General features: G+C 40.9%; 2 protein-coding genes across 7 annotated transcripts in view; both read left to right on the plus strand.

Moving 5' to 3' along the window:
• Positions 1-5817, plus strand: part of LOC117424492 (nuclear factor of activated T-cells 5) — a 48472-nt gene extending 42655 nt beyond the window's left edge. For 4 of the 5 annotated variants that reach the window (XM_058992667.1, XM_058992670.1, XM_058992669.1 and 1 more), the window contains 5 exons: positions 461-538; positions 860-984; positions 1499-4088; positions 4402-4652; positions 4928-5816. In XM_058992667.1, coding sequence (XP_058848650.1) covers positions 461-538; positions 860-984; positions 1499-4088; positions 4402-4640 — 3032 coding nt within the window. In that variant the 3' untranslated portion in view covers positions 4641-4652; positions 4928-5816. Of the gene's footprint in view, positions 1-460; positions 539-859; positions 985-1498; positions 4089-4401; positions 4653-4927 lie in introns of all 5 variants that reach the window. The other variant, XM_058992668.1, reaches the window with a different exon arrangement.
• Positions 5818-10161: 4344 nt separating this feature from the next.
• On the plus strand, positions 10162-18579 carry LOC117424200 (lysine--tRNA ligase-like). Of its 2 annotated transcripts, none has more exons than XM_034040351.3 (14): positions 10162-10280; positions 12430-12574; positions 12984-13149; positions 13444-13537; positions 13640-13826; positions 13956-14081; positions 14614-14733; positions 14952-15114; positions 15619-15792; positions 16299-16384; positions 16509-16594; positions 16862-16988; positions 17198-17341; positions 18310-18579. In XM_034040351.3, exons 1-14 carry the CDS (start codon positions 10234-10236, stop codon positions 18382-18384), a joined length of 1740 nt encoding a protein of 579 aa, XP_033896242.2. In that variant the 5' UTR covers positions 10162-10233; the 3' UTR covers positions 18385-18579. The 2 variants fall into 2 exon arrangements, with proteins under 2 accessions (XP_033896242.2, XP_058848655.1); XM_058992672.1 differs by lacking the exon at positions 10162-10280 and adding an exon at positions 11472-11590.
• Positions 18580-20673: the final 2094 nt, after the last annotated feature.

The raw sequence follows: 20673 nt of genomic DNA on the forward strand, positions 1-20673 counted from the left end.
AGGGATTCAAATAAGTGGACAGTAAATTAACTGGATAACTTTAGTTTCTTTCTTTGTGTTCATTTTCAGTTATATACCTAGTGACATGCTACTGTTCAACTAATATTTTTACAGTGAGAAACTATCGCCTGATTTAAAATTATTACGTGTCTCAAATTATTCAAACACATTAGCAATGGAGCAGTATGGTACTTTTGAATTAAATTGGTGTTTACTTGGTTACCTTTTGTCATCAAGTTTTTGGTTTATGTATGATATATCAAAACCATCTTTTAAAACATGTTTTAGTATATTTTATTAAATCAGATTAATAAAGGCATTCTGAATGACACAAGGTTTTCCAGTGCCTGTTGTAATACTGATTTCAATGTGGACCACATCCATTTTATAGTCCTGTCATACAAACTGCCTAATAATTTGTTTTATTTAAAGTCATTGTCCAGGTGAATTTGTTTTACAGCTAACATTGTGGAGGTCAGTGTGAAAAAAGAGGTGCCATCCCCAGCCCAGTCCTGCTCCTTCGAAGAATCAACTAAAGGTATTGTTTTTTTTTTTTTTAAGACCAACACCTGTCAATACTACTTTTACAACATGATGTGTTGTGTTTTTTTGAAAGACACTCTTGTAAATAGATGTTTTGAGTCACAGTGACACAGAGCTAAGAAAATTATGCTTTAACAAGCTTGGCATATAAACTGCTTCAGAACACGAAACACTAAACATTTAAAGGTAGCCAGGCTTTGAAATTAACTGTTTTATGATTTGATCTTGGCTGTTCTTTACTTGAATCAGCCTCAGCACACACATTCCACATTACATCTAGTGACATGTAGTGTCTGTTTTCCCCTGGCATCTGCAGGTATGAAAACCCAAAGCTGTACAATGGACAAGGCCAGCCTGCTTCCCAGTGCCTTGATGACCAAAAATGAAGAGGTCACCCCCATGGAGGTGTCATCCAACCAGACTGCAACAAACGTCTTCAAGGTAGGGATCACATAGATCTATATGACAATCTGCAACAGGAGCTCCGGAAAGCTTGTTCATCACAGAGCATAACCCGTATCTTAGAAATGCATACTATTTGTGAGTTGATTTATAAGGTTGGATTATTTTGTTGCTGCTGTGGGCTTTGCAGGTGTAGGAACCATCATATACAAGATTCTACAACTACGACCACCTGTCTTAGGGTGATGTAGCTTACTGTGTTAAATATTGTTGTATTAATAGCTTGGGTCACCATTTGTTACTTGTGCACTAAACCTCATACTAGATGATTTACACAGCAGCAGTGCAAAGTGTACAACTGACCTATAATCCCCCTGTTTTCCATTGCATAGTATATAAAATACTTAACCAGCTTGCATTGACTGGCAGTATAGATATTGTGAAACTGAACATATTAGAAAGATCAAATAAGATTTCAAAGCCATATTTAAAACATTTTGTGGTTAAACTATATAATCCTTTTTCTAATATATATTTTTGTAATACTGAACAGACTTCTGATGTTATTGGATCAGCACAGCAAACTTTGGACATGAGTTTGAACATATCCTTGAGCAGCATCCCTTTTTCCAACTCTGTGTCTCACCAGTTGGGGGAGCCAGAGCAGCACCAGCAGATCCAGTCCACAAGCTTTTCCAACATTGAGCCTCTGAGCACTATCCAGAAACAAGACATTGCGCCAACCAGCCCCCTGCTCCAGCAGGTCACCCAGCAATATCAGAGACCTGATCTCCTGCTGGATCACAGAGATGCTTTGTCCCAGGAGAGGGTGCCAGACGGAGAGAGCGTGATGGAAATGCAGCAGCTTGGCAAGACATCTCAACAACAACAGCAATCCATAGAGCAGCAACAGCCCATACAGCAACAAACCATGCAGCAGCAACAACCCATACAGCAACAAATCATGCAGCAGCAACAACCCATACAGCAACAAACCATGCAGCAGCAACAATCCATACAGCAACAAACCATGCAGCAGCAGCAGCAGCAACAATCCATGCAGCAGCAGCAACAATCCATGCAGCAGCAGCAACAATCCATGCAGCAGCAGCAACAATCCATGCAGCAGCAGCATCAATCCATACAGCAGCAGCAACAAACCATACAGCAACAAACCATGCAGCAGCAGCAGCAACAAACCATGCAGCAGCAACAAACCATGCAGCAGCAGCAGCAACAAACCATGCAGCAGCAGCAGCAACAATCCATACAGCAGCAGCAGCAGCAACAAACTATGCAGCAGCAACAAACCATGCAGCAGCAGCAGCAGCAGCAACAATCCATTCAGCAGCAAACCATGCAGCAGCAGCAATCTATACAGCAACACCAGCAGCAATCCCTGCAACTCTCGTCTGACCTCTTTCCAGCAGATGGGGTGGAGCAGCTGGAAAGAGCTGTGCGTCAGCTTCAGGCTAGTTTTTCTCGGGGTAGTGAAGCCAGTCTTGTACAGCAGGTCCTGGAGGTGGCCGTCCAGCAACAGCAGCAACAACAGCAGCTGAACTCTGTTCTGTTCAGTCCCAGCTCCGTACCAGGGAGCATGCAACAACAACAACAAGTGCAAGAGAACATGAACAACATCTTCCAGCAGGTTAATTCTTCCATGTTCCCATCTCCTGACTCCACCAAGAATCTGGAGAACACTGGGATGCAGACTTCTGAAGGGTCACTAGCTAGCCAGCAGCAGCAACAGGCTCTGGAAAACTTAAGCCTCCAGCACCAGCTGCAGTCGGATCTTTTTCCCTCCCAGGTCCAGGGAGCTATGACTGGCCAGATACCCATGCAGTGTGGGTTGTTCCAGGGAGGCTCAGTGAATGAAAATCCGCAACAGCAGCTCACTCCACAGGGTTTGTTCCAGCCCCAAAGCGCAGGGGCTCCTAGTGAAGATGATGGGTCTCAGCCCAAGCAAATGCAGACCAGTGTATTTCAGAACATGGTGCAAACCCAGGGGCAGGTTGGGACCCTTTTTCAGACACCTGAGAGCATGATTCACAGTGGCTCCCAGCAGCAAGGGTCATTGTTCCAGCAAGCAGAGGAGATGCTTTCCATCCAGGTCCCTGGCTTTCTCCAACAGCCTCCCTCACACCCTTCTCCTCCTCAGCTGTTTCACTCCCAGAGCCCCATGAGCGATGCCCAAGACCCTCCGACAACCTTGTTTCAAAATCAGAAACACTCCCCAACTCAGGAGCAGGTTCAAGCTGCCATGTTTCAGAGCTCACTGACAGTGTTGACCAACTCCCCCCTACAACCAGACCAGCAACAGCATGGCTCGGGCCGCTTCCTGTCACAGAATAATGTGACCACACTGCAGTCTGGCCAGATCGCCCAAGACAGCAAGCAGCAGCAGCAGCAACAACAACTTGCTTTCTTGACCTCTCTCCAGAGTTCAGGCTCAACTGAGCAGCAGTCTGTATCTGTTTTCCAGCCCCAGGATAAGAGCTCCCTCCTGCAAGAGAGCACCCCCATGGATCAGCAGCCACAGCAAGATGCAGTGTTCCAAACCATGTCATCTTCAGCAAATGGGCTGTCGCCAAGCCAGCAGGGGGCATTCTTTCAGTCCCAGCATTCTATGGGCTCCTCTCAGGAGCAGCAGCAACAGGCAGGGCTTCTTCTCTTCAGCGGACAAAATCAGATGCAGCAGTTAAACAGCAGTCTCCCTCCCCAGGAGCCTCAGAACCAGGCCATGTTCTTGACCCAGTCCAACTTGGTGTCTGTCAGTCCACAGGAGCAGCCACAGCCGATGTCTTTCGAAAACCAGAGCTCGGTGGCAGGAGGGACGCCACAGAATGAGCAGCCTCAACAGGCCCTCTTCCACAACCCGCAGCAAATGCAGTTAGTGCAGGGTTCCAGCAGTGCCTCTGAGTCTCATGTAACCATCTTCATGCCTCAGGCCTCCCTACCTTCCCTTCAGGGTAGCGTGAGCCAACAGGAGCTGCCCCAAGCAACCATCTTCAGCTCGCAGACGAGCATCCCCTCCCCAGTTCAGCCACAGGGTGTGCTGTTTCACACAGCTGCAACCAGAACAATAAACCAGCCTGGCCAACCTCAGCAGACATCAGGTCTGTTCCTCTTTGGTATTCAGAATGGTAAGAGCTTTTGTTTGTAGCCTTCTATATCAGGAGAGTGTTCAATGTCCAAATCTTAAATGTATCCTTCTAATCCCGTAATTAAATTTAAGTAAAAACAAAATACTCCAGCTGTAGGTGTGCAAACGCCAGTACAGTGCTAGTTTTTTCCTCCATCTAAGAAAGTAGTTATAAGGAAGGTACTTTAGTGTAGTTCTTGATTTTTTCATTGTTTTTACTGCAAGTTACAACCAACCTAAATGCATATAACCTTCCCTTTTGTATATTGTAGGACTATTCATACTGTAAGAAACACTGTTTATTCTTTTTCCAGCAGATTGCGGCCAGTTAATCACCTCAGGAGGTTCCACTTTGTCAGATCAATTAATTGCCATCAGTCAGTCGGGTCAGAATCAACGTGAGAAAGAGGCCAGCATCCAGTCTCTGTTAACACAGACAATATCAGAGCCAGGAACCATCCCCAATGCCATGACTGCCTCTCAGAACATGGAGAAGATTGATGACCTGCTGGTGAGCTTGCAGGACCAGAGCAACATGACCCGTTCCTTCTAGAGTCTGATGCAGGTGAGGCACTCACAAGCATACACCTATGTGCATACACACACGTAAAAATATATTTAAATCAATAATTGGCATTTTAATCAATACATGGTTTAAAAAATGTTTGCAGTTGACTCTACTGTAAGTGAGATACAAACTTGATTTCTATAATCTTCAATGGCAGCAGGATTTTACTGACTACATGCAGTACCTTATTGAAAAGTAGATCTATAACCCCAAGTGCAGCACCTGTTTTCTTACAGACCATCCTCATGAACACCATCTCTGCTTGCCTCTAGGACCTGTGAGAAACCCAGCTTGGAGACAGATGGGAAGATTTATTTGTTTTTACTCAGCACTGTAAAGAAGCTGAAAGTGGGATATGCTTACCAAGAGGGTCCCCATGAAGGAATACTTGGCATCAAGATCTCAGAAGTGCATTGTTTTTGCATCCATTTTTTAAATGTGATTTTATATCTCACCATCTATGAGTAGAGCTATTTTTTGGGGGGTATTAGGCAAACTTGTGACCGTGTACAAAAATATAATTTCTGAACGATTACCCACAGTTGTCAGGATTATTCCAGCGTAGCTTTGCTATTCAGCTGTCGCTATAGAGAAAGCATATCATGTAGCTGATCTCAAGTTTGTTAAACTTCTGAAATATCTCAACACATAAATATGTGTACATAGTGCAAAGTATACAAATGTTCTGATTTTGTAAAGTATTTCCACTTTTGGGAGTGAATCTAAATTATTCATAAGCTCTGCAGAATTGTGCAGATTTTCATCAGTTCTGAGAGCTACATTATTTTTCTCCGTTTCAGCTGACCTTTTATTTTTCCTAACTACAAATGAATAAATGTGCAGTAAAACTGTTTGTATAGCATTACTTTATTTTCTTTTTTTTTTTTAAGAAGATACTTAAAAACAGAAAACAGTTTGTAAAATACTTTTGACATATCTTCTGCACTTTATAATGCTTTACTTTGTGACCCTGTATCTACCTATTAACCTTTCCATAAATTTGTTAGTCAGCTATTTATGGTAATATTTTTAGAAATTATTCCAGTCTTTTTAATTGTAATATGGATATCCCTCCCCTTGTTTACTGTATATATATATTTATCATATTTTCATACTTTCACGTTGTTTGAACCAATACCAGATACTTTTTTCTTATATATATATATATATATATATATATATATATATATATATATATATGAATGAAATTAGAGTATTGTACTGATTTGAGTAGAGTGACATTATATATGTGTAAATTTCTGAATATCAACTTTAACTTTTTGTTTCTCTTTTAATCACATGTTTGGTTGATTGTGTAACCTGTTTTTCAGTTCCTTGCAGATTTATGGCAGGGGTTTAGTGTATTAAAGATCATTATAAGGAAAACCAGCCTCTGGCTTTTGTGAACACATTCTGACAGCAGTCATTTTATACCTTGTTTTCTCCTGATGCTGTGTGATTGTATGTTTGTAGAGTGGCTCTACCCCCTCTCTGAAAGGGCAGTGCTGTTGCTCTTCTCACAAAGCGCCAATCTGTGTGTTTTTAGCAGTTAAGACTTTTTTACCCCTCAACCTTTTAAATTCCATCCCACCACACAGCCAGTTTTGTGGCTGATGGGGATGTTTGCTTCTAAATTGTGGTCATCTGAGCGTTGGCTTGTTACGACCAAAAACAGAGATATCACTTTCAGGGTTGGGCAACAAACTATACAGGTAGGTGGGTGTTGAAAGTGACAGCAGCCCCTACAACTTTTCTTTTTAAAAAGGTCATTGACTTGTAATTTGTACTTGTCAGACTTTTTTCAAAAGCTCCCCAACCAGATTCTTCGAGTAGCTATCTAGCGTACACCCCTTTCTGCACCAGGCCAAGCTGGATCTAGTGAAGGCTGCAAATGAACACCAGAGCTGGTTCTGAGTTTCTCTATATGATAAAAGCGGAAGTTCAGTGGGTAAATTGTATAACTTACTTTTTTTTTTATATACATTTTAAACATACGAGTAATGTTATTTTGAAGTTTTGTTTAAGGTTATTGTTGAGGGCCATACAGTCTGAATGCAACTGTACTTCTCAGTGTTATACACTCGAAGATCTATTTAAAAAGGGACCTAGATGGCAAAGCTGCAGTGTGCACTGCAATGAAGAGTTGTCTGTTAAATATTTTATAATTAGCTGAATTTTCAGCTGATATCTCTTTCTAAACGCTATATCTTGTACTGTGCATTAATATTCTCTGTCTTGTCTTGTTTGGGCAAATCCGGTTTTATTTACAAGAATGTATTGGAGGGCTTATATTCTATTTATTTGTATTGCCTGTGGGTCCCCATGGAGACAAGCAGGTGTTATTTGAAGTGAGGTACGGTTTGTGAAATCCAGTTCCCTCTATTTGCAACAGTTAGAATGTTCACCTTACTGGTGTTTGTATGTGAAGTCCAAATTAGAAAGAAAAAAAAAAATGGAAAAACACCTCATGAATATGAACTTGCACAAAGGGTCTTTTAATTGTTTGTTACCACACATTAAATGTTGACAAAACTTCCTAAAACTGAACTTAGATTCTGCTGTTATATTTCCGGGGCCAACAGAATTGACGAAACAAAATTGGGCACAAAATCTCATGAAAAAATTTGACCTCCATTTTGTTTATTTGTTTTTTTCTCTCCCAAAGAAGTTTAACTTGTTTTTTTTTTATACCAACACAGTAAACACATAGAGTATAATTTCAGCTGTTTGTGTGTTTTTGGTGGTGGTTTTTTGTAGGTTATGGTAGGTCAGACCAAAAAAGTAAAGTGTAATCCTTACTTTAGTTTAACTTCAGTGCAGCTTGGTTAAATCTATCCCCAATGTGTTTTTATAATTAATAAATAACTTTGTTATTTTTGTGTTGTGATGTGCCTGGAAGGGCTGCTACTTTTTTTTTCTTTTTTTTAAATTTTTTTTTTGTATTTGTTCTGCTGTTCTGCATGATAAAGAAAAAAAATGTATATTGGGCTCTTTTCATCTTTCTTCAGAAGTAATTTAATGTAATTTGAGAATTATATATATATATATATATATATATATATATATATATATATATATATATATATATATATATATATATATATATTCACTCAATTTAAATCTTCACTGAGTTTCCCTTTTTATCTGTCCTGTTTCGATGTGAAGTGAGTGCTGGGTTTTGTAATCTGTATATGGTTTCAGTAGTTGACATATAGCACTGACTTAGGGGAGTGCAGTTTGCGTACATGTTTTTAGCTACCATGTGAACAACTTTTAAATATGAAATGAAAAAAAATTATTTTGCTTTTGTCAGGGCGTTTGTATACTCTTGCAATTATATTTCTGTAAACTTGCTGCTATCTATCAATAAAATAGTTTTCAAGTTTTACTTTACTTTTACTCGAGTTTTCATACTTTTGTCTGTCTGACTTTTTGTTTGTTAACTGACTTTACTTTGTACCACGTTTGTTCTTATTGGAAAAAGTCAAGACCTTTTTTTAAAATGATTTCAAGGTTACACCAAAGCTGCTTCTGTTCATTTGGCCAGCCTCATTGCTTACTGTGCATCTGTACACAAGTCATTGGAAGACATCAGCTAATCAAGGCTGCTGCCTATTTCGTAAAATTAAGCATGTCAAATTTTAACATTTACTTTAAGTGCATAATTCCAACACTGCCCACAATACTACACATACTATTATAGCATTGTCTGTTTATACATATAAATAACTTCTTACTTGCAAGTAGACTGTCCAACACTGAAACTGAACACACTACCACAGACATTGTTAAAGCATTTAGTAAGAAGAAAATAAATGGTATAATTAATTTTAGAATTTGCGGAGTATATTGTATTGCCTGCACATACTCAAACAGATTAAATAGCTAAATGTATCCTCCTGCTATTTCCCTTTATATATTGTTTGACTCGTTTGATGTTCCTCCAAGTGCTACCAGTAAAAATTATGATCCGGATTCTGATTAAAAAAAAAAAAAATCAATCCTGTTTGTTTCTATTGGCAGCAATGAAATGGAACTGGAATTCTCATCCCCAACTAGAACTCTTTGATGGAATATGCCACCCAGTGAGTGTCCAATCCGAGGGGCTACATATCAAAGTACATGGCGTATTATTATTATTATTATTATTATTTATTTCTTAGCAGACACCCTTATCCAGGGCGACTTACAATCGTAAGCAAATACATTTCAAGTGTTACAATACAAGTAATACAATAAGAGCAAGGCGTATACAGGGAGCCACAACTGAAGACTGTTTGTTATATACTAGCGTGTAATTATTGGTGGTATAAATGGGGGAATTCTACAAAATGTGATGCATACAGTACAGGCAGGATTGGATGGCAGACTGCAGATGCTATTGGATCAATATGAAATCGGGTCTCGGTGCAAATAGAAACATTGCATTGGTGTGCCATTCACATTACAATTTGCCCTTCATTGTGGATTCATATGGTAAAATAAAGATACATCTTGGGTGCTCACTTGTTTGTATTGCTGCCCATTACTCTTTGTGCTTTACACATACAAATCTAATTGCATAGTTAACATTGGAAGCATTAGCACTTTGACAGGATTTCCTTAAGGAATGTAATCTTGGTGAAGAATGTTCTCCCCACTGCAAAATCCCACGTGCATTTAATAAAAATGTGCAATGTCAATATTTTAAAATGCATTACTTGTTGTTTGTCCAGCTTGAAATAGAAAAGTATGCTGCAAAGATGAATAAATAATAATATTTCACTGTATAGTTATTATTAAATAGTTGGCTGTTGAGATTTGGGGAAGTGCAAAAACTGTCAACAATTGTTTAACTTCAGATTAGGAAGTGTCATTAATATTTCAGTATATGTCTTAACAATAACACCCAATTTCATTACATTTCTCCTTCTACCCAGAGAAGAGACTGATGATGTTTTCAAAGCTAGTAATGTAATTAAGAGCATCACATCTTCAAGTCTTTTATCACTATTACCTTGCAGACACACCAAATTAAAATATCTCGCTGTGGTTCCGAAGCCATTTTGCACCGAGAGTTCGCATTGTATTGTGACTGCCTCCCTCTAGTGGTTAAAGTGGAATAATGTATAATTTTACCAATCATATTTACTCAAACGGCTGCAGTTAACATTATTATTCCCTAAAGCATTATAATGCGGTTGTTTTTATTTAACTTTATTATTATTATTATTATTATTATTATTATTATTATTATTATTATTATTATTATTATTATTATTATTATTTTGTATCCAATTGCTTAAAGTATGGAAGCTTTTGTCCCTACAATGTATTCTACGTTTTTAGGGAATGCAAACAGGTCTATGTTTAACTGAACATAACCAATAACTAAAGAACGAGATAACAAAGAAATATCGAGATTGTGCTGTGGAACAAATCAGAGAAGCATCAAAAAAGAACAGGTTAGTCCAGTTTTTCAGTCTGCTCCCATGTCGAGAACAAAGTCGTGCCGTTTCAGAGGGACTAGCCCCGCCTTGTTAACGTCACTTTCAAATCTACCCGGAAACCAGACTTTACGCCTTACCCCGTACAGAAGATGGCGGATGCGGCTGTGGTCGACGGAGAAAACAAACTCAGCAAAAAGTAAACGTGGCGATTCTCTCTTTTCTATTATATACGATACATGTTTCTATTACCATTTGGAAAGCAGATACGGGTTGGTTTTCCAGTCTGTGTAACATTTGAATGAATTGCATGTTATGAAGTTGCCGAAATGTTACATCAGGAACGCGCTGTGAATGTTGGGATATGCTGTTCTTCATCTTCACAGTTCCTATCGCGAAGTGCATATGTCCCTGATCGGTCGGTGATAGGAGTAGTTAGTTTTGTTCAGATATGTACGTGAATAAAATAAGTCATAAGATGAAACAAAACTACAATAACCTATCGACACTGCGATACACTAATCAAAATAGTAACTAGTTTTAAATGGGAAAGAAAGACCACAGATCGCAGGCGGCTTAGTAGTGGAAGCACGCTTAGTTCTGGATGGGGCTGAATGAGGGACTATGCCGGCTCGCGGTGGTATTGAATTTGAACACAGGTATTCTGTCGAAACTTATTAAAATATTTGATACAGGAATTAGGCTTCCGTTTTCACACTATAGTTTTGACAATACACGTTGTTCCACCCTGGCGGCGGATGCCTGAACACTGAATGGTGTCATCTTCCTGTGGCTAATTTTAGAGCACACAGCTGCAAGATGGACAACAGACCAGAATGACAATAATCTGGAACTATTGTGTAACAAGAAATAGCAGTCACGTGACATTTTGACATTATTGTCTAGTGGTAGCTACATAGATGTTTTCCACTTCACTTTTGTTTTTCACTTTGGCAGCACAGAAAATAAACTCCTAGATGTTTGAATTCAAAAGAATATTGTTGTACTGTAATGCAGCCAAACCCCAAAGTCACAGCCAGGCCTGCATTCCATACGCAAATCAAGCTTTCTGCCAAATGTAAAAAATGGTGTAATAGGATATCCAGGCGCCAGAGTGAACAAACCAACCCAGTAATTTTGAAGAAAGTCCATATGAAGTGTAAATTCAGGTCTGTTCTATTAGATTTGATTATGGGCTCAATGAGCAAGGTGCTCAACAAGAAAGTGTCTGAGCACAGTGGAAGAGAAGAATACGTCTAATTCCTCCAGTTACAGTATCATGCCACATAACACCGTTTTCATGAGGCTCTGTCTCCCACCTCCCTGCAGGGGGCGCTGTGCTGACTGTGTGTCTCTATCTCTCCAGGTCCAACCTGTAAAGGGAGTAAGCACTCTTGTGTTCAGCATGCTCTCTGTGGTTGGAGCTGCCAGGCAGCAGTTTATCCAAATGTTTGGGGTCAGGGGTCAAAGGGCGCAGTATGTGGGGAATCGCTGGCGAGGTGACAAAAGGTTGGTGTCCTCTCCTTTATTTCTGAGAAAACAACCAACCTTTTCTCATCCTCGGCAGTCAAACTGACTGCATTCACTGTAACTTTGAGATCTGTTCAGCAGTCTGCCAACATACAACTCTTTCCCCTTAAAAAAGCAAGCCACTTTTTTATGTAAAATAACCCACAGAATCCCTATTGTAAACAGTTGACGTTTTACAGGCTTAATCTGCTTACCATGAATAAAGAATTTTATACCATCCTTCTATATGTGTACATATATTTTAAAGTTGTTTAACCAACAAGAAATAAAAAATGTCTGGTAATGAACCTATACTGGCGTTTTGAGGGTGCATTTTGGAGTCACAGCACAAGCTTCGCTGAACAAAGTCCCCACCGTTTCTTGACTGACCCAGATTGAGATTTGTCGCATATATTTTAAGTGTCGTAAATTTCTGAAAATATTCTAGGATAGTGTGCATGTTACAAGATGAGCTGTGTATCTCATGCCTCCGACATGGTGAGAATGTGTCTGGAAGTGATGACCCCTTTATCGTGACCTAGATGTTCTAGTTACATGACAATTATTTTAAAGCTTGTTAAAATGCCTTACTGAAGTATGTCATTGACCTAAAGGGTCGAGAAACAACTTGGTTGCAAGTAACGACAAATGCAATGTTGTCCCTTTCTAGTTTTTAAACAGTCAAATTGTTTAATTAATTTAATAGTGGATACTTAAAAATGTAGTCTACAGGGCTACAGTTCAATTCTCAGTGTTAAAGTGAACCAGTAAGTATGTCATCTTTTCCTAACCTCCCCCCCCCCCCCCCCCCTCTCTGTCTCTCACTCTCTCTCCTCCAGTGAGCTGAAGCGGCAGATGAAGGCTGAGAAGAAGGCTGCAGAGAAGGAGGCTCGAGTCAAAGAACTCATTGAGCAAAATAAGAAAACAGGAGAGACGGGAGATCAGAATCTATACGGAGCAGAGGATGAGACGCTGGACCCCAATGTGAGTGGAGGGGTTTTGTCTGTCTGGATAGATGGGCAGTCCAGAGCTTTGAGTTTGGAGGAACAGCAGAGCAATACAGCTTGACAGGTGGAAGCACCAAATGATGGGCAACATGATTTTAATACTACCACTACTAAGGACCCTCTGGTCTTGAGTTATAGTATAAAATGAAGTTTTCATTTGTAAGTTTAGCAGCTAAAAGTTCTGTCTGCTCTGAGCACTGGTGTAGCTGTCTTGACTTGCACAGCGATGGCTTATACGCTGTCTCTGCAAGTAGATGTAGAGCTGGTAAGGCAAGCTTTGGATCAGCACAGTGCTGTTGGGAGTGATTTCCAGAATAGGTTTCAGGCAGTGGAAATGCATAAGATATAAGATGGGTGTCTGGTCTAATGTCATTGTCTCTCTGCAGCAATACTTTAAGATTCGTACCCAGGCAATCCAGGACCTCAAGGGCACCTCAGAGGATCCATATCCTCACAAGTACCATGTGGACTTGTCTCTGAGCGAGTTCATTGAAAAATACAGTCACCTGCAACCGGGAGACCACCTGACAGATGTCATTCTAAATGTGTCCGGTAAGGTAGAATGAGGCACTTTAAATGTATGCTTTGGTTAGAGTGAGGCTGCCAGTGGCTGAGAGAAAGATATAGAAGCACCGATAATGTGCTACAGTTTGAAAAGGAGGCAGTGAGTGCAGGCCTGACTGTTTCATCAACTATAAATCACGTGTTCATCATTCTGTGTGAAGTAGCTGTGTGGTGCAGGCCTGACTGTTTCATCAGCTATAAATCACATGTATTCATCGTTCAGTGTAAAGTAGCTGCTTGGTGCTCTCGACAGGACTCTTGACTTTGTCCTCTGATCTCCAGGCCGTGTCCACGCTAAGCGTGCCTCGGGAGCGAAGCTGCTGTTCTATGACCTGCGAGGTGAAGGGGTCAAGCTGCAGGTCATGGCCAACTCCAGGTACGACTGAAAACAGAATTACAGAAGCTGGTACGCACCATCTGGCAGGATACACATTCTACCTGTGGAGTGGAGCTACATGTGACTGTTCTTATATTGCAGGAACTACAAGTCGGAGGAGGAGTTTGTTCGCATCAACTCAAAGCTGCGGCGAGGTGACATCATCGGGGTGCACGGGAACCCAGGGAAAACAAAGAAGGGCGAGCTGAGCATCATCCCCAAGGAGATGACCCTGCTGTCACCCTGTCTGCACATGCTGCCTCACCTGCACTTCGGACTCAAGGACAAGGTGAGAGAGAATGATGTGCTGGTTGAAACGAACCGTCCTCCCGTTTCATCCAGTGATCGGGCAACCCGAACTACCTGTTTCCCTCCAATCCCGCTCCTCTTAACCTTCCCCTGTCCTCTCCACTCACAGGAAACCCGTTTCCGGCAGCGCTATCTGGACCTGATCCTTAATGATCACGTGAGGCAGAAATTCATCATTCGGGCCAAGATCATCACCTACCTGCGCAGCTTCCTGGACCACCAAGGCTTCCTGGAGGTGAGACCGGTTCCAACAGGGGTTGCTGTTTTTCAGGTTTTACCGTGCTAAGTTGATTAATGGAAAACCAGTGGGAAGTACAGGGTTTAATTGAGGCTTATAGGATGTTTTTCTCACTGATTGATTCAAATCTCTTCATGTAGATATGTTACTGTCTTCGTGTTTATTCCCAAACATGTTACTGAATCTAAACAGTAGTATACATAAACATGGAACATCGCCATATCTATTTCCATTATGTAAAGTGGAGTGGTTAAGTAATGCTCCTTCAGATTAAAAAGTTCCAGAACTGAGATAAGGACACTAAGGAAAAGAGAAAAGGTCATTGAATGCATTTCTTGCAAACTTAACACTTTAGGGACTGGTAGAAAAAGCGTCTTTGGTAGTGCTCTTTATGATTTCTACTTGAAATATCCACTGTATACAGTATCCTGTGATTAAGTTGTGTAAGCTGTGGATGAGGCAGGCTGATGTAAGACAGGTAAAGGTGTGTACCCTGCAGTAAGGGTTCTCCTGTTTTTGTTCCTGACAGATTGAGACCCCCATGATGAACCTGATCCCTGGGGGCGCTGTGGCCCGACCTTTCGTCACCTATCACAACGACCTGGACATGAACCTGTACATGAGGATCGCACCAGAGCTGTACCACAAGGTAGGACCAGAAGTCACAGGCTGTGGAGCCAGGAGCAAGCAAAAAGAAATATTTCACGTCACTCCCCGAAACAACTGAGACGCAGCTTTAAGACCTAGAAAACTATTGCTAGGGCTATTCCATTCAGCTTCTGGTAATGAAGTCTTGGTGTGGCTACTAGTGGAGTGTGTTTTTAGACCGTTGCCCTCTAACCCCTGCCCTGCTCTGCATGTCCTCAGATGCTGGTGGTTGGAGGGATTGACCGTGTGTATGAGGTCGGGCGGCAGTTCAGAAACGAGGGCATCGACCTTACCCACAATCCTGAGTTCACAACCTGCGAGTTCTACATGGCGTACGCTGATTACCACGACCTCATGGAGATCACAGAGAAGCTGCTGTCAGGTCAGTGCCAACTGAATGGGATGCAATCCTCTCTACTTTCCTCTGCAGGGATGAAGCAGTGTTTGTTGCACTGTCCCTATTGGTTTTGTGAATGATTTTGTATAGATGAGAAGTATCGTAATACTATAGTTATGTATTGTGATAACGCAGCTGCTTGTTGTTTTCAAAATGTTTTATATTTTAATTCTGGGGCTTGGTAATTAGGAGCAGGAAAATAGTGTCAGACGCCACTGTCTACAACGAATTGTGTCACCACTGTCTACAGCAAATTGTGTGATGGAGTTGTGATGTGGTTAATGTCCTTTGTGGTCTAAATTCAATTAAGTGTTTTTGAACTTGGGCCTACAAGAGGTGAAAGCCACATAGTTATCTCAGTTAATGTGTACTTCAGTACGGTGTATCAGTTACTAATGATTGTGTTGTCTTATATAAACAGTCTGGCAGGCCCATCACATTCTTCCTGAGGTATCTGAACAGCGCGTAAGGCTTTTCTCTCTCCTGCAGGCATGGTGAAGCACATCACTGGTGGGTACAAGGTTCAGTATCACCCTGAGGGACCAGAGGGGCCAGCCTTTGAGATCGACTTCACCCCTCCCTTCAGACGGGTCAGCATGGTGTACGACCTGGAGAAAGAGCTGGGGGTCAAATTCCCCCCACCCGACACTTACAACTCCAACGGTGAGCTGTCGACCTAAGCCCTCCCTACCCGGGCTGCGCTCAGCCAATTGTGCGCCGCCCCCTAGGACTCCCAGTCACGGTCGGCTGTGACCGTGTGATCTCCAGGCTATAGGGCACATCCTGCACTCCGCGCGGAGCGCCTTTACTGGATGCGCCATTCGGGAGCCCCAACTATTCCGTGTTTTACTGGGAGTTTAACAGTCCTAACAGGCTAGGCTCACAGTAAAACTGGAATTGCTCAAACTACTTGGCAGTGATCTCTGCACTACTTTGGTAGGATAATATGAATTGTATTATTATGAGCATCACGTTGTATAAGCTGGTTGCTGGCTCCTACAGCTATGCCTCACTGCACATACAAGTAGGCAGTTTAGACCTATCACCAATACTTGGCACAGGCTCATTGGTAATCAGGGTTTGTTAAAAATGGTGATTATAGAACCGGACCACATGCGTTTTATATCGGGTTTATTTAATGTGTGACTGACCTCTCCTTGACCCCACAGAGACCCGTAAGTTCTTTGATGAACTCTGTGCTCAGAAAGGAGTGGAGTGTCCACCTCCCAGAACCACAGCCCGTCTGCTCGACAAGGTACAGGCAGCAACAAAGTTTTACCTGTATTTTACTGTCACGCGTCTGTGTTTGCTGCGTACTGCATCCCCAGAGCCAGACCGCAGGATTATTTAACAGTCCTGTTTTCTGTTCTTTTTTCCAGCTGGTTGGCGATTTCCTGGAGGTGACCTGCATCAACCCCACCTTCATCTGCGATCACCCCCAAATCATGAGCCCTCTGGCCAAATGGTGAGCAGCACTCCATGTCTTCTTGAAATTTAAGTGCCATATTATTAGTTATGTAAAAAAAAAAAACCCCAAAAAACACACTGTCACACTACAACAGGACTAATCTTAATCATTAAGTCCCCTTCTGTCCAGCTAATAACTAAAGCTTTGTGAATTAGCTAATTTTTACGTCAAGGTCAAAGTAAGTTAATGCCGTCATTAGATTTTTTATGTCACTTCTTACCAGAAAACTACATGCAAACAAATTGTGTTGCTCTCTTCACGCAGGCACAGATCCCAGAAGGGTCTGACAGAACGATTCGAGCTCTTTGTAATGAAGAAGGAAATCTGCAACGCCTACACTGAGCTGAACGACCCCATCAAGCAGAGGGAGCTCTTTGAGCAGCAGGCCAAGGTGGGTGCTGACCCCTGCTGGAGGGGAGGAGTTACTGTCCACAAAAAATATTATTTTTAAACTTACATGGTGTTTATCTTTTTGATTCAAGCAGAAAAAAAGGAGAAACTTGTGTATGTCTGTACTAAAGAAGTAAAGAAGCTTTACTGGTTTGAGTATGTTGGCTTTGTATCCTCTTGCTAGCACTCAGTCCTGTGTTTGTGTTCCAGGCGAAGGCAGAGGGTGATGTTGAGGCCATGTTCATTGACGAGACATTCTGCACTGCCCTTGAATATGGGCTCCCCCCCACCGCGGGCTGGGGCATGGGCATCGACCGGCTCACCATGTTCCTCACCGACTCCAACAACATCAAGGTAGGAACACTGTGTAACCCCACTCTGTGACTCCCAACGACATCCTTTTCCTGTGTGTTAGTCCTTCTTGCAGCCATTTTAAAGTTGTGCTTTGTCTCTTAATTTTATATCTCTTTATGAGGATGACAATCCATCTGACTAGTTCTGGGATCCATATTTTAGGTTTTATGAATTTTGTCCCAATATAGGGATGTAAAAAATACATTAACCCTTTGCAGTCCATTTATTAAGTGCGCGTCAGGCGCGTCAGGTCCAATTTATTTTCACACGCGCAGTTAATTTTAGACGCGCTGTTTAAAAGTATTTTTTTTTCACAGTCAAACGGGTTTAAAAGGCCCTGCATATCAACAAAGCACTCACTAGGCATCTCCAGCCCCGCCCCACCCTTTCGTTCGTTATAGCTTTCACGTATGCTAATAAATAAATAATAATAATAATAGTCGTACATACCGATCAATCATCTCCTGATCACTCGTTTTATCACCAAACTCCTCAATAATGCAATCCAAGTCATTATTTTATTACTATAACATCTCAAAAAAGCTCTGGAAATGTCCGTGATAGTCTCTGTGCTCTGATGCAGTAGCAGACAGCTTGTTTCCTTATGACCGCCCATATGGGATGCCAGGGGCAGGTATGACTATTCATGAGATACGCCCTTTTTTTTCTCTTTTTTTTCGGCTTGTCTCGGCTTCTGTCGCTCCCACTCGGCCATTGAATGGTTTTCTTAGCTTTTTCTGGAGAAAAAACGACTAGAAACCCGTTTTTTGCGGTTTTTTGATGATTTCGGACAGGGTCCGACAATGGACCGCAAAGGGTTAAAAACAGTAGCCTTCAGTTTCATAATAAAATATGAGAAATCCATTTGCTACACCCCAACATCTTTTTATATAATTTGATATAACCACGAGACTTTTGAAAGCATTCATCTTCCCTCTAATGGCCTGGTTATTGTACGTGTTTCACAGGAGGTACTGCTCTTCCCAGCCATGAAGCCTGATGACAACAAGGCAGCGACCCCTGCTGACGGAACGTCAGTATAACAGGGCTACCTGACCTCTTCCTGGAGAGGGATCGCTGTAGGGACTGGCTGTAGGCTTGGGGCTGGTCTATTTCATTGTGTCGACACAAATCATCTGGTGTTCAGAGGGTGGTGGGAGGTTTTTGGAGTTTAAAGGAAGGGCTACTTTTTACATTGTTTTTGAAACCTTGAATGAATAAAAGATGCAATAATCAGGTGTTCTGAGGTTGGTTGTTTTTTGTTCCATATGGTGGTCTTTGATTAACTCTGCTCAGAAAGGAACAGAGTGTCCATAATTTATAATATGTGTAATAACATTTATGGAAACACTGTTGACAAAGCTGAGCCATACCTACTGTAAAGTCTCTATTCTACACATGTTGTCTTTCATTTTCTCTCTAAAGCATTGCTGTAGTTTTATGTTTTTTTTTTATATAATGCAGAAATCTACACATGATTCAAAGTGGATCAAATACAGCTGGCACTGAACAGGCACAGTAGTGGAAGACTAAATAAACAAGCTGCTGTGTGTATTTATCTCCACCAGGGGGTGCAGTTGACTAAGATGGGGATAACATTTTTTCAGCATTGATGAAAAGCTAAGCAGGATCAAAGTTGGCATTATTTATTTATTTGTTAGATTACCCTGCACCTATCTGTCTATCTATCTATCTATCTATCTATCTATCTATCTATCTATATATATATATATATATATATATATATATATATATATATATATATATATATATATATGAATGGCCTTGGTCAAGCTAAAGTGGACAGTGAGGAGTCTAGTATTCAAATTTAGTTTTTTATTGCTTATCTTTTTAAAATTCGATATTGCTTATAGATAAACTGTTTATACAAAGAAATATAAAGTTTAGAGGTGTTTGTGTGTGTAATTTCCTCTGTCCTACAAGTTCAGTTAGTTTATGTTTTATAAACATTCTCTTAGATTAAAAGGTGCTCTGAAAAGTGAAAATGAACTTACAACTCAGTGTCAAACAATTCAGAAAAAGTTTCATGAACTGGAAATTATTTAATTAATCAAAATGTGATGTGAAAAAAAGTCCTGAACAAAACATTCCTTCAAACAGTCCTTAACATGTTTAAGTTCTTCAAACTGCCCCATGAATCTGCTTTTAATTGCAACAAACTTGATCGCTGTTAACAGTCACAAAGGGGTTTTAAAATGTAAAATTGAACATGACTAAATTAATTGAAAGGAAATAAAACAAAAAGGCCAGGAGGCTCTACTTTCGGTAAGTCGGGAAAAGTGGCTTTGAAAAAAGAAAACAGGTTCACTTCGACATGTATTCGTCCAGTTATCTGGAAAACGTTACGAATTTAACACGCAATTTCTGCTTATGTCCCATTTCATGTGTTTGAATAGCAAGGGCATAAAGAGAATTGGCTATAAAGTAGTGTGACAGCTAATCTGTTTCTGCGACTTAATTTAATTTTCACAGGAGAAGACATTTAGTTTTCCTATCATAACCCTGTAAGATGAGAAACAAGCGGCTGCAGCATCAAACTTGCATGAAAAGTGAAGGATCATGATACATGTTACTGTCAGGACCTCCACTCACAGTTCAGCAAGAACACCTAAATCCTGATCTGAACATTCCCAGATATTGAATTCATACCCCAGCCTTGCTCAAATGTGCTCTAAAATGCAACCAATAAAAAAGTCATTTACCCAATACAGTCACAGAGTCACACAATAGAGCTTCCTGATAATGATGCAGTAAAACAAAGATATCAACTTTTTTGTTGAACATGTGTTTGTCAAACTTGGTTGGACAGGTAAAGGAAACAAGAGTTCAATATTTTTTATTTAAAGGGGGAAAAAGCTTTGGGAAACCTGTATGAGAGGGCAGCTTAATATGATGGCAGTTACCAAAATCTCCCATTAGCTACATAGGTCTCAAATGTGCGGTTTTGAAATAAACATGTTATAGTAAACATGTACTACTTTCATTTCAAATCTGCTACTACATTAGGTTAAAGGAAGTTATTTTTCCATGCCTCACTTCCAGATTTCACATCAGCAGTGTCTTCTGGGACAAAGCATGTTACTAGCTAAAAAGCACTTCAGACATTAGGAGAAGAAGCTTTTCAAAGGTTTGGGACAATTTTACTCCAAAAAAAACTACCAAGGAAACAACGCTATCTGAAAGCATGTTTTGCAACTTTGAGAACCACACAGACAGATTCACTTGACAACAAATTTAGTTTGGCAGTAGTGTTGTGTGCGGGATGCCATTTTGCAGCACAATAACACATGACATGTTCGTTTGGTCCAATA

The sequence above is a fragment of the Acipenser ruthenus genome, chromosome 19 (genome assembly GCF_902713425.1).
Source record: "Acipenser ruthenus chromosome 19, fAciRut3.2 maternal haplotype, whole genome shotgun sequence".
In the NCBI taxonomy this organism is placed as follows: domain Eukaryota; kingdom Metazoa; phylum Chordata; class Actinopteri; order Acipenseriformes; family Acipenseridae; genus Acipenser; species Acipenser ruthenus.

Coding starts and splice junctions, on each gene's coding strand:
- LOC117424200 (XM_058992672.1), top strand. CDS start 11,487: ATGCTCTCTGTGGTTGGAGCTGCCAGGCAGCAGTTTATCCAAATGTTT. Junction 15,793..16,298: donor CGACACTTACAACTCCAACG/GTGAGCTGTCGA, acceptor TTGACCCCACAG/AGACCCGTAAGTTCTTTGAT. Junction 16,989..17,197: donor TCTTTGAGCAGCAGGCCAAG/GTGGGTGCTGAC, acceptor TTTGTGTTCCAG/GCGAAGGCAGAGGGTGATGT.